General features: G+C 40.5%; 1 protein-coding gene across 5 annotated transcripts in view; it reads right to left on the reverse strand.

Moving 5' to 3' along the window:
* The window catches only part of Garin2 (golgi associated RAB2 interactor family member 2), a 32,323-nt gene that overhangs the window by 4,504 nt on the left and 11,323 nt on the right, over positions 1 to 16,496 (reverse strand). For 3 of the 5 annotated variants that reach the window (XM_076921900.1, XM_076921901.1, XM_076921899.1), the window contains exons 4-7: positions 15,878 to 16,077; positions 14,654 to 15,206; positions 10,297 to 10,535; positions 1,803 to 1,831 (exon numbers count right to left, since the gene is read on the reverse strand). In XM_076921900.1, the coding sequence (XP_076778015.1) occupies positions 1,803 to 1,831; positions 10,297 to 10,535; positions 14,654 to 15,206; positions 15,878 to 16,077 (1,021 nt within the window). The remainder of the gene's footprint in view (positions 1 to 1,802; positions 1,832 to 10,296; positions 10,536 to 14,653; positions 15,207 to 15,877; positions 16,078 to 16,496) is intronic. The other 2 variants (XM_076921903.1, XM_076921902.1) reach the window with 1 other exon arrangement.

Here is a 16,496-nt window from a genome sequence, read left to right on the forward strand (position 1 = left end):
ACATTTGCTTCATATTTTTGTCTAATCTCTCCTGAGTCTGCTTAAAAACCTTGAAGTTGTACCAGAAGACAGGTGGAATTATTAGTCACAGATAAGATAAAGACAACCATATTGTACCCCACATTCGGACATCCACAGCTAACTAAATGAATTGTATCTCTGCGTTTAGTTACAAATTAGTGATGGTCAGGCTGCCATTAGATGGATCCTCGCCTTTGGCAAACAAGGAGGGTATTTGTTTCAGCTACTGGTACTAGGTAACTCGAGCTTCTAAACCTTTAGTGTCTTGACCTCTTTATAAATATAGTTTGTGGTAGAAGTTGATGAGTGAAAATTCTACAAACTAAAAGGGAGGTCTTACATTTTCTTTAAAAAAATATTTTTTAAAATCATGTATATATGTCTGTGAGTGTGTGTGTCTATGAGAGTATATGTCATGTGTGTGTGTGTGTGGTAGCACATGGAGGCCAGAGGTGTCAGATATCCTATAGCCTGAGTCACAGGCAGTTGTGAGCTGCCTAACTTGGAGCTAGGAATCAACAGGGATCCCCTAAAAGAGTAATATACATCTCAACTACTGAGCCTTCTCTCCAGCCCCCACCTGGCATTTTCTTTATTGAAGCACTTTTCTATATGGTGGTCTCAGGTTCAACTCTATGGATCAGAATGCAGATCCTACATATGGTGAAGCTCAGTGGGTACTTTGCATACTGATTCCCAATGAGCAGATATAAAGACAAATTCCATTTGTGTAAAACTCAGTACTGTATTGGGCTGGAGAGGTGGCTAAGAACACTTGTTATTTCAGTTCCCAGCACTCACTTGATGGCTCACAACTGTCTGTATCTCCAGTTCCAGGGCATCTGATGCCCTCTCCTGACTTTTCCCAGTATCATGTACACACATGGTTCACATACATGCATGCATACACCTATAAAACACTCATACACGTAAAAGAAACATTTGGAAAAAAAAGTGTTATGTCTACTCTATAATCTTCTTTTCCTTTCTCTTTCCTCCTTTTGTTTGTTTGTTTTTGGATTTTTTGTTTTGTTTGTTTTGTTGGAACTGACTTTTAAATATGACTACAAATGTCTTTAAATATTCTTAGGGTTTTTTTGTATCTTTTTCCTCTTCAATTAACCAAGTTAAATATTCCTATGAGTGCTTTTCTTAGTATTCTTTTATAAGTGCCCTGAAGCCAAAGCTTATTGCAGCTCACAAGTTAGAGAGTGGCTAGCGGTGAGTGAGCAGTCAGTGAAAGGCATGGTTGCTGATGGCCTGTGTGGCAGACCACCTCTTCAGTTACATGCTTCTTGTTAGAAACTGAAGATTCTTTAAGACATGAGAATGACATGAGTAAGACATGAATAAGAAATCCCTGTACCCAAACATTAAGTAAGTCACCCCACAGTGAGTGTTAGGCTAAAGATGTAAGTGGAAGAGCAGAGGAGCTGAGTGATTTTAATTTACCAAAAATATTCCCTATACAAATGTGCAAGGATAGGAGGTCCTGTTGCTGCTGTAAGTTGGATCCACCCATCGAGCGGGTTTTGGAGTGGTTCGTACCTAGTAGATTAGACTCAGGGAACTGGAAAGTCAGACATGAGCCCCACACTTGAAAAGCGTCTGAAGATGGTCTTGGAAGAGTCTCTCCAGGGTGGAGTGTTTAGAATTTTGGGAAGGCAACAGTAGGCCTAGCTGGAACCCTTTGTTCCTAACCATCTACTGTTACAAGAACCCTGAGTAACTCTTGTCTATTGAAGAGCACAAAAAAATGTGTCTTGGAATTTATTCCTTACCTGAAGTGTCTGAATCAGTTCTTGTACTCCTGTAAAAATAAACAGCACAGTTCCAAGAGTTGCCACTTTGACCACAAATATTTAGAAAAACCAGCTGGGTCTGAGATAACCCATCATTTTCCAAATGCTCTGTGAGTGGTAATGGATTGTGCTTAGCAGGCCTGGACTGTATTGATTATACAGAGCGGGGTGGTTTATTTACAGGCTATTCATCTCGTAAAAGCCACACAGTAAGTTGTATGTAATGGCTAGCAGCTTTTGTTATTGCATTTCTCACAGTCACAGGCTGCTGGCATCTCCACCCATGGCTGCTCAGTCCTCCCCTCTTGCCGGAGTGCAAGAGAATTTGTGGAAGAGTTACCTTTAGATTTATTTCCCTGCCCAGATAATCCTACAGAGGCGGCTATGATTCGTACAAGGGGTCAGGCAGATACAATCATTTCAGGGTCTACAGTGATCTTTCTGAAACTTAAAGTAGTAATTCTCTGGAATTTTCCAAAAATGGATTCTTGCAGCTATGCCAGCAGGTCTCAGGATTTAGATTAAAGGCTGAGATTAATGATAAAAATTGTCAAGAAACCGGGCAACACAAAGAAAATGTGTCTTATGAAACAGGCAAAAATTAATACAGAGCTTGTTATCTTGGTCAAACGAAAGGTTCACAGCAGTACTGTTCTGTCTGTGAAGGAGTGTAAATGAAGTAAATTCTTCATTACTCCAAGAGTCCCCTATGACAGTGGAGAAAAGCTTGGTTCGGTCATCTTTATCCCATATAGATTTAAATTGCTATTTTGCATTGTAAATGGTAGTGCCCAGAGAAGCACAATATTCAGCAAGGTCATGTTTGGCTTTTTAAAATTTTTGCATTAGAAAACAAACAATTATAAAGTGTCCCTGAAATTAATGGTCTTGGGAGAGAAAAGTAACATATAGAATGTATTCATTTACTTCACCATGCTGGCTAAATCCTGCAAATGCCCCTGGAATAAAGCTGAGGTGAATTCTAATATGTTCTTAAAATATTACATCTTTCTTTTGCAATTAGCATCCTCAAATTAGACACTAGCTACTAATTATATTCCCAGTACAAATAGGTAGTAAAGAAGAGCCCATGCTTACTAAACACTTCCCATGTAAATGTGTCCCATGGGACAGACCTCAAGAGGCTTACCTAGGATAAAAATTTAGTTTTGTTTTTATTTTTACATTTATTTCTTCCTAGTAGTTAGGAAATTAATGGCATAGAAAGCTAATGGGGAAAGTCTTTCTTTCTTTTTTAAAGAATTATTTATTTTATATTTGTGAGTACACTGTAGCTGTCTTGAGACACACCAGAAGAGGGCATCAGATCTCATTACAGATGGTTGTGAGCCATCACGTGGTTGCTGGGAATTGAACTCAGGACCTCTGGAAGAGCAGCCAGTGCTGTTAACCTCTGAGCCATCTCTCCACCGTGGGGAAAGTCTTAAAGAATTTAAGATTTGCTAAATTACAGTATCTTTGTACTTTAAAATTCCATTATTTTTCTGCTTATCATTTCAAATCATCATATAGTAAAGCTGACCCTACAGAGAACTTTTGTTCTGTTAGCTTTGTAATTTTTATCATTAAAAAGACAAAGCAAAACAAAAACAAAACCCTAGCCAGGCAGTGGTGGTGGGTGCTTTTAATCCCACCCAGCACTGAGAGGCGGGGTAGGCAGATCTCTGAGCTTGAGGCCAGCCTGGTTTGTATAGTACGTTCCAGGACAGTCAGGGCTACATAGTGAAACCCTGTCTCAAAAGCAAAGCAAAACAAAACAAAACAAAAGAGAAAGAGCAGTGAGTTTTCTTGCTCAGCTCCCTGGGGCCAGGAGAGGTGGCTCAGGGGCTAAGAACAGTGGCTGATTTCCTGGAGAACCCAGGGAGACTCCCAGCTATCCCAGGTCCAGGAAATATGATGCTCTTTTCCATCCATCAAGAGCCCTAGCTGTCCCCAGATCACTCTCACACTCTAGCCTTCAAGAGCAGGATTCAAGCTAGAGGGGAGGCAGAGGCAGGCAGATCTCAGAGTTTGAATCCAGCTTAATCTTCAAAGTGAGTTCCAGGAGACAGGGCTACACAGAGAAATCCATTCTCAAAAACCAACCAACCAAACAACAAACAAACAAACAAACGCAACCAACCAAACAACAAGAAAAAACTAAGTGTGCTGGTGAGATGGTCGGGAGGGTAAAAGGTACCTACTGTTAAGCCTGAAAATCTGCGATTGATCCCCAGACCTCACATGGTAGAAGGAAAGAACCAATTCCCACAAGTTGTCCTCTGACCTGCACACCTGCATCTAATACATTCATCCCCTAACCCCACCTCCACTAAATGAATGAGTGAGTAAATAAATAAATAACTCATTTAAAAACAAAACAAAAATAATGTTGGGTGTGGTGGTGTAGGGCTTTAATCCAGAACTTGAAAGGCAGACAGAGGTGGATCTCTGTAGAGTTCAGAGCCACCTGGTCTACATAGCAAATTCTAAGCTAGCCAGAGACCCTGTCTCAAATCAAACCAAACCAACCAACCAGCCGACCGATCGACCGACCGACCGACCGACCAACAAAAACCTACCAGAACAAAACAACGTACAACACTTGCCTAGCATGTACAGAGCCTTCTGTTTAATCTCCAGAACTGAAGGGAAAAAAGCCATTGAGGACAGGAAAGATGATGGCTCATCAGTTAAGACTTCTGTCTGTTCTTCCAGTGGTCCTGAGTTCAATTCCCAGCAACCACATGGTGACTTACAACCATCTATAATGAGATACGTTGCTCTCTTCTGGCTTACAGACATACATGCAGACAGAATGCTGTATACATAATAAATAAATAAATAAATAAATAAATAAATAAATCTTTTTTAAAAACTTGCCATTAAAAGCTAATATAACTAGAACTAGAGATATGGGAACTAGAGAGATGGCTCAAGAGTTAAGAGCACATACCACTCTTCCTGAGGACCTGAGTTTGGTTCACAGCACTCCAGCTCCAAGGGATCAGGTACCTTCTACTGGCTTCATGGGCAGCTGCACTCACATGCAATAACCCCACATAGACTCACATGCATACACATAGCTAGAAGTATCTTTTTAAAAAGTGCTAATCTAATGCTGAGGGAATTTTTAGAGCAATGAAATGATTTTGTGAACATGTAACAAAGGGTACATGCTACATACGTTCATTAAAACCCATAGAGTTTTATACTCTGAAGTATGACCCTTTATGTTGTGAACATGTAACAAAGGGTACATGCTACATTCATTCATTAAAACCCATAGAGTTTTATACTCTGAAGTATGACCCTTTATGTTGCAGACTGTAGAGTACAGCCATTTAATAACAACACATCAATATTGGTCCATTGATTATCATATGTTAGTGAGGAAACTAGGGTGGGGAAGGGAAGTGGCTATGTTTCTGTCTGCTCATTTATTCTATAAATTGAAAAGTAAAGTTTGTCTTAATTTTTCTAGGCATGTAACAATTTTTAAGTGTAAAAGAGCAAAGAAAGAAGATGGAGATTTAAACAGTTAGCCTTGTGAGTTTAGATTCTGATTCATGGTGTGATTGTCGAATGTTATCACTGGCAATATTGTGTTGTGAAAATGAGATAAACTAGAAGGTGGTATTAGAGTGTTCTGGCCAGAGCAGTTTATGTAGACAAAGTTTCTAAGTTGGATTCATTTGCATCATTACAGGAAGACAGCTAAAGATTTTCTATTTAGCCCACCCTGCTGAATAGTAGTGAACACTCTGTTCCTCAGTGGTGGGCACCTGCATTTCTACCTTCTCTGTTTCTGACCAATGCTTTCCGATTCTCTCTTTCTTCTTTGTTACCCTTTTCTCCTGTTTGTTTGTTCTGTTTTGTTGTAAACTTTCCTTCTTTATCCTTTAGGACAGCAGACTTACTGGTAGCAGTTTTGGTCATTATTTAATTCCACTGAGATAACTCAGATTACCATCAATAAACAGATCAGGCAAACTAGGCAGTGACAGTTCACTCCTGTCATCGCAGCAATTTAGGAGGCTGAGGCTGGAGGACTGAGAATATGAGCCAGCTTGGGCTACATAGTGAGTTCCAGGACAACCTGAGCTGCATGTTGAGACTTTGTGCTAAAAATAAAAAAAGTTAGGGATGTAGCTTAAGCAGAGTGTTTGCCCAGCATGGAGACCCTATCTATCATGAGGGGGGCTTATTGCCATCAGTGGGGGACATTTATTGGTTTTGTTTCTTCACCTCTAATGAGGAAGTAGAATTTCCTGTGGATGGTCATAGCATTTCTCACAGTGAGCTGTAAGAATGTACACCCAGCTCCTAGTCTAGGAGAATTCCCACAAGGGAACTCATGAGTTTGAGTTGACAGTTTTTCCTTTTACTGTGAAATACACATACACTCCCCCACCACACACTAAACAAACAAATGTAATTGAAAAAAAATTAAAAACTCAAATATTTAGTGATAGTGTTAAGAGAATTATACCTACATAAGTGGAATTACGAAGTTGTCAAGATGGGAAGCAACCCTCAATGGTAAAGTGTGCTGCTAACGTGTGCAAGCCTCTTGCTTCAGTCCTCAGCACTCTCCCACAAATCATCAGCACCAAGTCTAACACTTATCAAATAGATTCAAATTGATCTGAGCTCAAAAGAGTGGGAAAGCAGAAAGAATGTTAGTCCACAGTTTATTCTGTACCAACAAAGTAAGATGGAAAATATTATTTTTAAAACCAAAATGAGCTAGAAGAAAAGAAAATTCTATCATTCATTGCCTCAGTTCTACAGGGAAGTTCTTTTTTTTTGTTGTTCACTGAAAAGTAATTTGCAATGGCAAAGTGTGATTCATTTGTTCGTTAATATTCACCAGGCATCTTGTGTGCATTAAGAAGAAGAAATAAACAGTAAAAAATCATCAAGTTCCTGTCCTTTGACATGCTTTATTCCAGTGGGAGAGGCAGATCATAAACAGCAAAATATATTATGGCAGCCAGGATGTGCTGAGGTTAGATCTGAGATGATGGGGAGGAATGGAGGGGGACAAAGTAGTGATCTGAGGAAGGGAAGGAAGGAACAGTGTGTGTGTGTGTGTGTGTGTGTGTGTGTGTGTGTGTGTGTGTGTGTAAAACATTTGAGCAGACAGCAAACATGTGGAACTCTGAGAGAATAGAGTTCCAAGCCACCCAATAATTACAAATATCTGCCAAATAAATAATTTTAAATATACACATGTATAATATACATATCTACATATGAACAAAATGGGAAAGGAACATAGATTATATTCTAAATAATTGATGGAAATTCATAAAATTTCCAGTTAAGTTATTTCAAGACAGAAACAGTAATTTGACTTCAGAAGACAGACATACGTTGGAAATTGTGCATTGGGTCTGCAAGGTGGCTCGGCCTGTTAAGGCACTTGCCACCAACCCTGATGACTTCAGTTTGATCCTTGGAACCTACAAGATGAAAGGATAGAACTTAGTTCTATGAGTGTCCTCTGACTTCTGTACATGTGCATACAAACACAGGACAAGCAAATTAATGTAAAAACAATTAGGATTAAAAAAAAGAAGTTAAGCAATTTCCAGTTGCTTCTCATTGGATGTCTGTCATATTCGTGATGTCCTTATATGCAGTAGGGAGCTTTACTGCAAATGATTAATCAACCAACTGTCTATTCAAACAACAAATAGCTACCCCCTTGACTTGTAGATATACATATAAAAGAAACAACACAAAGAGGAAAGTAATTCATTGGAATGAAGTATTTTGTAGTTAAAACCCAGAGGTGATTCACATGACCACTGAAGAAGGGCTAACCAGGAAGTCAGCTGCTTTAGTGACATGGCAGACACTTACTAGGAGAAACACATATGCAGAACTGAGGACTTACAAGCCAGAAGAGAAACATTCCAAAGATTCATATGTGTATGTGTGTAAATTGGGGATTTATTTCTACAACAGGATGTGAAAAAGCCAAAGTTTGAACATAGGTCATAATTAAAGGAATTGATATTTGCTGTAGCTATTGATAGAAATTTAGTTTTTAAAGATTTGTTTTATTTATTTTTAATTATGTATATGTGGGGGAGGGAGGTTATGTACATGTGAATTCAGGTACGTTCACAATTTACAAGAGGGTGCTTGACAAGGTGTCACTATGTAGCCCTGGCTAGTCTGTTTTGCATCTTACTACACATCCCAGGCTGCTCTCAAATTCACTGTGCAGCTCCTGGTGCTCTTGAATTTTATGCTGCTACAAACTCACAAACATCTGCTTGCCTTTATTTCTGGCATGCAGGGATGAAGGATGTGCATCACTGTGCCTGGCCATTAAAAATTTTATTATGCTTTTTAATATTTCTTTGTTCTAGTATAGTTGGTAGAACTTATAGAATATATACAAATATTAATGGAAACATTCTTAATTTGTTTTAAAATTTTAAATTAAGTTTTATTATTATCATTGTGTGTGTGTACATATATGATGTATAAAAATTCCAGTGTGGACAAAATGCCATGACCATTCTATTTTTCTCTCTGTGTGGGAATAGCATTAACCTTCTTTAGAAGCCCTCTTTATACTAAGCTTGCTACATTTTGCCCACAGAACCTATAAGACATTAGAAATCTAAGGCCTTTATTGCCACAGCAGGATTAACTCAGAACAATCTTTATTGTCTTGTTTTTGTCTGGCTTAGAAAAAGCAAACTAAAGTTTTGAGAAATAAAATATATTTTTATAATTTTATGAGACAAAACAACATAAACAAAATATATTTTAGAGTTATAAATAATACTGTCCAGAAAATAAAACTGTCCAGAAAAATTTTTTGAAAGTGCCTTTTGTCTTTAATGAGAACTTTGTTAACTCTTGTTTCTTCAAGTTTTCAATTTATGATTGCTTTAGTTTTATACTTTGCATTTTTATCAAAAGTCACATACTTAATTTATTATCTCCAAACCAATAAATAAAAAGATTTATTGGTTTAGTAATTTGGGTTTTGCAAGATTTTTTTTTTTCTGTGTAGTCCTGGGTGTCCTGGAACTGGTTTTATAGACCAGACTGGCTTTGAACTCAGAGACCTGCCTACCTCTGCCCCCTGCCCCCCCCCCCTCAGTGCTGGAATTAAAGGTGTGCACCATCATGCTTTTATTTATATTTAGTTTAACTTAATGTGTATTTGTCAATGCCTGCACATATGTATGTACACCTTGTGCATGCTTGGTACTACCAGATGCCAGGATGCTGAATCTCTGGTAGGGGATCTAGAGGCAGTTATGGACTGCCCTGTATGGATGCTAGAACCCAAAGTGGGTCCTCTTTAAGAGCCCCAGGTGCTCTTCAGTGCTGAGCCATCCCTCCAGCTCCTAATGTCTCCAGATTTTAAAGGAAAGAATTTATAGACTTTCTCAATAACATTTACTATTCTACCTATTATTGATAGTTGATATGACACTTTTAAGTTTTCAGTTTTACTTTTTCAGTACGTAGCCACTCCATTAGTTTACTATTTTGTTCTTTTTGGAGAAAAAACAAACTATTTTTAGCACTTCAAGTTACTTAACAAATTCTAGTTAATTTCATTCCAAGTTATTTTTTTGTCCTGTGTGTACAGTATATATAACTTCTCTTCCCCATCCCCCCACTCCATGCCCCGCATCAAATCCAGGGCCTTATGTGTTCTAATCAAGTAGTCCACCATTGTGCTACCCCCCAGTCCTCCTTCTAATATATTTATTTAAAAGACAGACAGCATTGCACCCACCTCATTTTTTTTACTAACGTAAATTGTTTAAGGGGGTGGGGGTTTAACTATGCTTCCCAGACTGGTCGAGAACTCCTGGGCTGAAAGGGATTTTCCTGCCTTGGCCTCCTGAGCAGCTGTGACTACAGGCATGTGCCACATCGCCTAATGTAAGCATTTTGATGGGGTTCTTGTTAAGTCTTACTCTAGAATGAGTGTATTAACTTGCACCTCTACCAGGACAACATTCACTCCCATTCAGTTTGCAATCAGCTTTGTAATAGAGGTATTAAAATAAGGAAAATGGTTTTTTTTTTTTTCATATTACTGCAAGTACAGATATATGTAAAGGATATATGAAGGCTCTACAGACAAGAATGCAGATAAACATAGTCATAAACACACACATAACCTTTTCAGATGTCAACACTCCAGCTCCCAAATGTGATTGCTGTGCCTCTGTCGATTCTCTACAACCCATGCTCTTAGCATTAACCCGACAGCAGCACAGGATGCTGGTGTGGAAATAAAAATTAGCCAAGGCTGACCCCAAAACGAATGGCTAAGAGGTGGCCTATGTCATCGTTCTGTCACACTGTGTCTGTCTGAGAGTCTTCAGAGACAAGTGCATGAGTTGCCGGGAAGCAGGCATCTGTCTGCACACATGCTGTACATGCTAGAGTGCACACAGCGCTTCCTTCCCACGCTACTGACCTGGACTCTGAGGCCTTTAGATGTATGTTTTGAAGACGAAACATCTTTTCTTCAGCAGTTTCATCACATATTTCTTTGTATGTGTCTTCCTTGCTTTTTACAGGAGTCAGAGTAGTCGGAAAACACTCTTCATCTTCCAAAGCCAGGGATATGTTTGAGATGGCCACATGTTTGGGGGAGTCTCGGTAGTCATTCATAGCTTTTTTATCTCGTAGAGTCCTGTGCTTCAGGATATATTCCTTGGGAAATAACAAGCAATGAGAAATCAGATATCAGAAGGACACCATGTAGAAACAATGTTTATGGAGCAGTTTTTAGTCCTTTCTTTCATACTTACTGAGTGTTCACTCATCCAGGGACAGAGAGTAAGGCATGGTGTTGCATGACTATGGAAAAGAGCCTTGGCTGGAATGTAGGCTGGTGGCATAGGAACAAAGGCCTGTGCCAATGCAGCCTAGTGCCCAACATTCAGGTCAGAGTGACAAGCCCCAGTGTCACCTCATATAAGGCAAGTAGGGTCCAATTATAACACTTGTCTTTGAATTGCAGGTTAAGGAATGTTTTCTAGAAATACCTTGCTGTGTAGTCTTCAGTTAGGTTGCTCATAGGAGCATCTGATAGGTAGTGGGGGCTCGGGGCTCATAACAACAACAATAACAATAATAATACTTTCACTTTTTAAGACTCTAAAATGCAATTCTCTAAAACCTCTCCTCTGCTTTTAATGTCTTCCTGCCACATCCCAGCTCTCCGGGTCTCTCAGTGACAGCACCAGAGTGGTCAGACTGCCTTGTGTGGGCCTCAGTATAGTCCGTCAGAGAACTCCATACCTGTGTCCCTGACATTCTCGTGTCTGCTCTTTTTCCTCCCATGGCAACCACCTGGTCAGTCCTAGTACTGTAGGACTTAGGTACACATGCCTGCAGTTCCAGCACAGGGAAACTGAGGCTGGAGGGTTGCAAATTCAAGGTCAGTCTGTCCTAGTACTAGTAACAACATGTCTCAAAACAAAACAAAACCCCACCCCGAAGAATATGTAGTAATCTTAGTTCTTAAAGAGAAAACATTTTTTTTTCTTACAATGAAAATAATTTGTATTTTAGACAATTTAAGATGCTGCAAGGGGAGTCTGGAGAGACAATGGTTCAGAACACCAGTTGCTCTGTAAGAGAACCCCAGGTTCTATTCCGAGCTCCCACAAGTGGCTCACAACTGTCTGAAATTTTAGTCCCTGGAGATCCAATGCTGTCTTTTGGCCTCAGCAGGCACTACACACATGTGGTGCCTAAACACCATGCAAGCAAGACATCTATACACATGAAAAGATCCTCTGAGGACTGGAGTGGAGTTAGGAAGTGCTTCCTTGCATGGCAGCACTGCTCGTGGCAGCAGCTCCTCTGGCACACTTACTTTCCAGCCTACTTGACTCTGTTTTGTCAAGATCTGCTTTGAGATCACTTTGAAGCATCTCACCGTTTGTGTATTTACTGAGGATTGGCTCAGGCCACATGACTGTAGTACCAGTGCTTCACCACTGGACCACCTGGCCCTTTTTCTAACTTTCCATCTTGAGATGAGGTCTCGCTAAGTTCCCAGGTTGGCCTGGAGCTCATTCTCTGGTCTGTGCAGGCCTCAGACTCACAGGCTGCTGACACACTCCTCCGTAGCTGTGGTCATGGGCTTGTGCCACCAGGCCTGGGTAAAATTACCACCAGAATGTCCTTCCTGTCATTATGAACTGTGGAAAATTATTTGGATATTTCCTATATAAACTGTTTATCTCTAGCATGGGAAATACTTCAGAGGAGTAAATAAGGTACAAACTGCACTTACTCCCTCCATGCAGAGACAAACTGCTACTCACAGACTGTGTTGTTTCTTTTCTGTGTGTGTTCAAGTGCATGTCCATGTGTGTGTACACATGCTTGTGGAGGCCAGAAGTCCACACAGGTGTCTTCCCTCTCTAACTCTCCACCTGATTTTTTGAGACATCATTTCTCAATGGGACTTGAGGCTCACTAAGTTAGACTAGTTAGGCAGTGAGCCTCGATGATCCGTCTGTCTCTGCCTCCGTGACGCTGGGATCTCAAGTGCATGCCATCGGCCTCAGCTTTTGTGTGAGCTGGAGATCAGCGTCTGGTCCTCATGCTTGTGCAGCAAGCAGTTTATTAATGGAGCTAGCATCCCAGTCCTTAGTTTATTAATGGAGCTAGCATCCCAGTCCCTAGATTTTTGTTTAGTGTGTATGTATCAATGGATTTTTATATCCAAGAGATTATTCTTTCCCCCCTCAATGTATATAATGAACATCTTTTCAGGCTAAGAAACGCTTTTGAACAATTCTAACAAGTACACAACACTAATTCATCTAATAGACTTTTGCTATGGGCTTGAAAGATACTATGGGAGTCCCTAAACAGGATGAGAATGGCACTTGCTCTCATAGTCCTGAATTTGGTTGGCTATTCTTGGCAAGCATTTAGGCTGTTCTAATGCTTTCATTAACTTGCTGTTATAGGCGTGGTATGGGTGTGGGGTGATTAACGTGTTCTTTGTATGTGTGGTGCTGTGGGTTGGACCTAAATAAGGTTTTGTGTGCACCTAGCACACATTGTATCACTGAACTATGTCCCCAACCCATGAGTCACATCTTTGTAGCTAACTCTTTATTCCTGTTAGAGGGTATAAATATGTACTTTTAATTTCATGTGCATTAGTGTCTTACCTGCATGTATGTCTGTGTGAGGGTGTTGGGTCCCCTGAAACTGGAGTTACAGACAGTTTTGGGATGCCATGTAGTTGCTGAGAATTGAATTTGGCTCCCCTGGAAGAGAAGCCAGTGCTCTTAACTGCTGAGCCACCACCTCTCCAGTCCCAGGCATAAGTATTTTTAAGGTTCTTGCTTCATTATCATTTCAAGAATGTTTGACCAATTCTCACCCACACTGTAGATCTCTCCAGCCCCACTTCACTACCCCTTTACTATCGTTGCCGGTTTTACTCCACTCATCGTCAGCTCCAAGGTTAACTTAGGGAGGGGACAGTAGAGGGAAAGAGGTGCTTCTCTGGTGCACTGCCGCACAGCTGGCAAGGAGCAGCGTCTTACGTGTCTCACAGCACATGACTGCAGACACAGATGAGATGTTTAACTTTTTCCTAATTTGCAGTGGTTTCTTTGTGAAGCGTCTGCCCTCGGCCATCACTTTTTCTGTATCATTGATCCAGTGGACATTGTTTACTGGTCTTCAAACTGATCTATCTTTGTAGTCCATTATGCCACCAGACTAATCAATATTTAAGTATTTTTGTTTCTCTCTCTCCCTCTGTGTGTGTGTCTGTGTGTGTGTCTGCTGAGAGAGAGAGAGAGAGAGAGAGAGAGAGAGAGAGAGACACAGAGAGAGAGACAGAGAGAGAGAGAGACAGAGAGGTGGTGTGTGGGTGCCTGTGGAGGCTAAAAGAGGCATCAGATCCCCTGGAGGTAGAGTTATAGGCAGTTGTGACCTATGGGCTGGGAACTGAACTCGGGTCTTCTGAGAGAACAGGAAGTGCTCTCTGTTGCTGAGCAACTAGTTTGATTTGTAAAAAGTTCAGTACAGCTGGGCAGTGGTGGCGCACGCCTTTAATCCCAACACTCTAGAGGCAGGCAGATTTCTGAGTTCGAGGCCAGCCTGGTCTCGAGAGTGAGGAGTGAGTTCCAGGACAGCCAGGGCTACACAGAGAAACCCTGTCTCACAAAACCAAAAAAAAAAAAAAAAAAATTCAGTACCTTAATTCAAAGTTTGCTACGTCCTCACTTCCTAATGTATAATTCAGGGTTTGAGAGTGACCTTCATAGTTCTCTTTCCCTCTCCTCTTCTCTCTCCCTCTCTCTCTCTCTCTCTCCCTCCCTCTTCTACTTTTTTTTTTTTTTTTTTTTTTTAACTTTCTGGCCTTTTAAAAAGTCAATAACTTTTTAATTTCTGATTTCTGCTCTCACCTTTTCTTATTGAAGCTTCAGCCCATCCTCATATTTAAGTAATAAAATAGCCATTTTGTTATATTAATATTCTCATTTTAGGGGTGATGACAACATTAAACCTGTGTTTGGCAATTTAGGTAGTCATGCATATAATACCCAGAAGGTTAAGATTCTAACCTAGGCCTTCTTTCTGTCACACAGCTGCTTCTGATACTGGAAGGATCATCACTATTTCAGGGAATATTTTATGACTTATACTGAGCTTAGGGATTGAGTCAACTGTTAAAATTATGTTACTGTGAGTTGGTTCCACAGCATCTTCATCATGAGTGTTAATTAAGACTTGATTACAGCTCCCATGTTTGATCATTAAAGAATGAAGTGTCTCACAACACATACCTTTTCCTCCTGCTTGGTCTTTAGTATATCATCGTTTTCAAATACTATTCTGACCCCTGAGATGTTTGTGGCCATTTTGACTTCTGAGACTTCTGAGACTTCTGTGACTTCTGTGACAATTTTTACATCTGGAACATCTGTGACTTCATTTTCCAGAACATCGGTGACATCAGTGACATCTGTGATATCAGTGGCATCTGTATATGCTGAGAAGTCTGTACTTTCCATGATGTTACAAGGGTATCTCTGTGTTTTCGGGTGCATGGCCCGCAGTTCTGTGAAAGCAGTAATGTCCGTGATGTCCATCGAGCCTGTGATGTCTGTACTGTTTGTGATTTCTGAGAGGCTTGAGACCTCAGATACTTTAGCAGTTTTGACTTTCTCCTGATTCAAGAGGGGGATGAGGTCTACCCACTGAGAAAATATGATATCCTGTTTATACACCGGAGCACAGAGCTGTAAGTAGTAAGACCGGCCGTTGATCAGCTTTACCTTGAGACGCATGTGCTTAGCACTGTGCACAGAAAGAGTCACAAACTGCAGAGGGATAAACCTATAAACAGATGCAAATGTAACATTATCCAAAGACCTAGCTGCAGAGCTATAAAGACTTTTTGAGCTTGGAGAATGAGTCCCAGATAGGTGTGGGTGGGAGCTCCTGAGAGCCATCTCATCTTAAAAATGTGTCTAAAATTTTGGTGATAATAAATGACAAGAATGTCATTTATCGTGAAAAAACTGGCCATCCTAAATAAGCCTGAAAGGGAGGTTTAGGGCTGGTGACGAGGAACTTAATGCACATATATGGAAATATACACAAACTTCATATGTACATGTATGAAAATGTTATAATGAAACCCATTGTCTATATAATAAACATATAATGATAAAACTGTCTAAAAGTGAGTCTTAAATTAAGTTACTTGCTCAAGATCATAGACCGAGTTAGCGGCTAAGATGAGGCCAGAATTCAGAGCCGAGGCTGTTGTGGGGAGGGAAAGCATGCACTTGAGAGGTAGTTTATCAAGTCTTCAGTGCTCATTGTGTTAGGTATGTTTTTTACATTTAATTGTCACTTTGACTACCTTTGTGATAAATCATTGTTTGTATCCTCTTAAAGACATCCCTGTGTTATTGAGAAAGCAATGCACCTGAAGTGCTCTGGGATGCTTGTCATCTTTCCTTTTAGCCATACGGGGTTATCCTCCTTTCCTTGTGACTCACCTGGTGAGCACCAGATTCCCTGAAGAGGAAGACTTCAGAAGGGTTTTAAAGAGAGGTTCTGGTTCTTTTCGAGCTTCTGGTGTCAGATGTGCCAAGAGCATCATATTGGGGGTCTTGAAGACGGTGTTGGAAGAACAGATGCCTACGGTCACCCAGTTTGCTCGGTTATGCAGGTAAATAGACTCACCTCTCCTATTGACCTGGATGTAGAGAACAGGAAAGGACTTTCTTGGTAAAAGGTATAGATTTTGCATCCTTGCTTGCAAGAGCAGTGTAAGTGAGGGGCAGAAAACAAGGGGGAAATGAGGTGTGACACCTCCATTCCTCGGTTTGTTCATGATTCGGAGATAGCAGAATGAATAGCTTCAATCTCTGGTTTGTGGGGTCTGCAAGGGAAGGTCAGTGCAAACAACTGAAATAACTACTAGTACTTTAGGATCCTATGGAGCATGCAGCTGGGGATTGGCTTAGGTGGGAGTGTAACTTGTGCTGTGTTAGCACACATTTAACAGTTCAAGTAAGCAAGGGCTCCGGGCGCTTTCTAGGATGATTTTATTCCCTCACTTGAACCTCCAGAGTCAGGAATGTTGGTAGCTTGCTGCCAAACACAAACCAGGAA

This window comes from Arvicanthis niloticus, chromosome 23, assembly GCF_011762505.2.
Source record: "Arvicanthis niloticus isolate mArvNil1 chromosome 23, mArvNil1.pat.X, whole genome shotgun sequence".
Classification (NCBI taxonomy): domain Eukaryota; kingdom Metazoa; phylum Chordata; class Mammalia; order Rodentia; family Muridae; genus Arvicanthis; species Arvicanthis niloticus.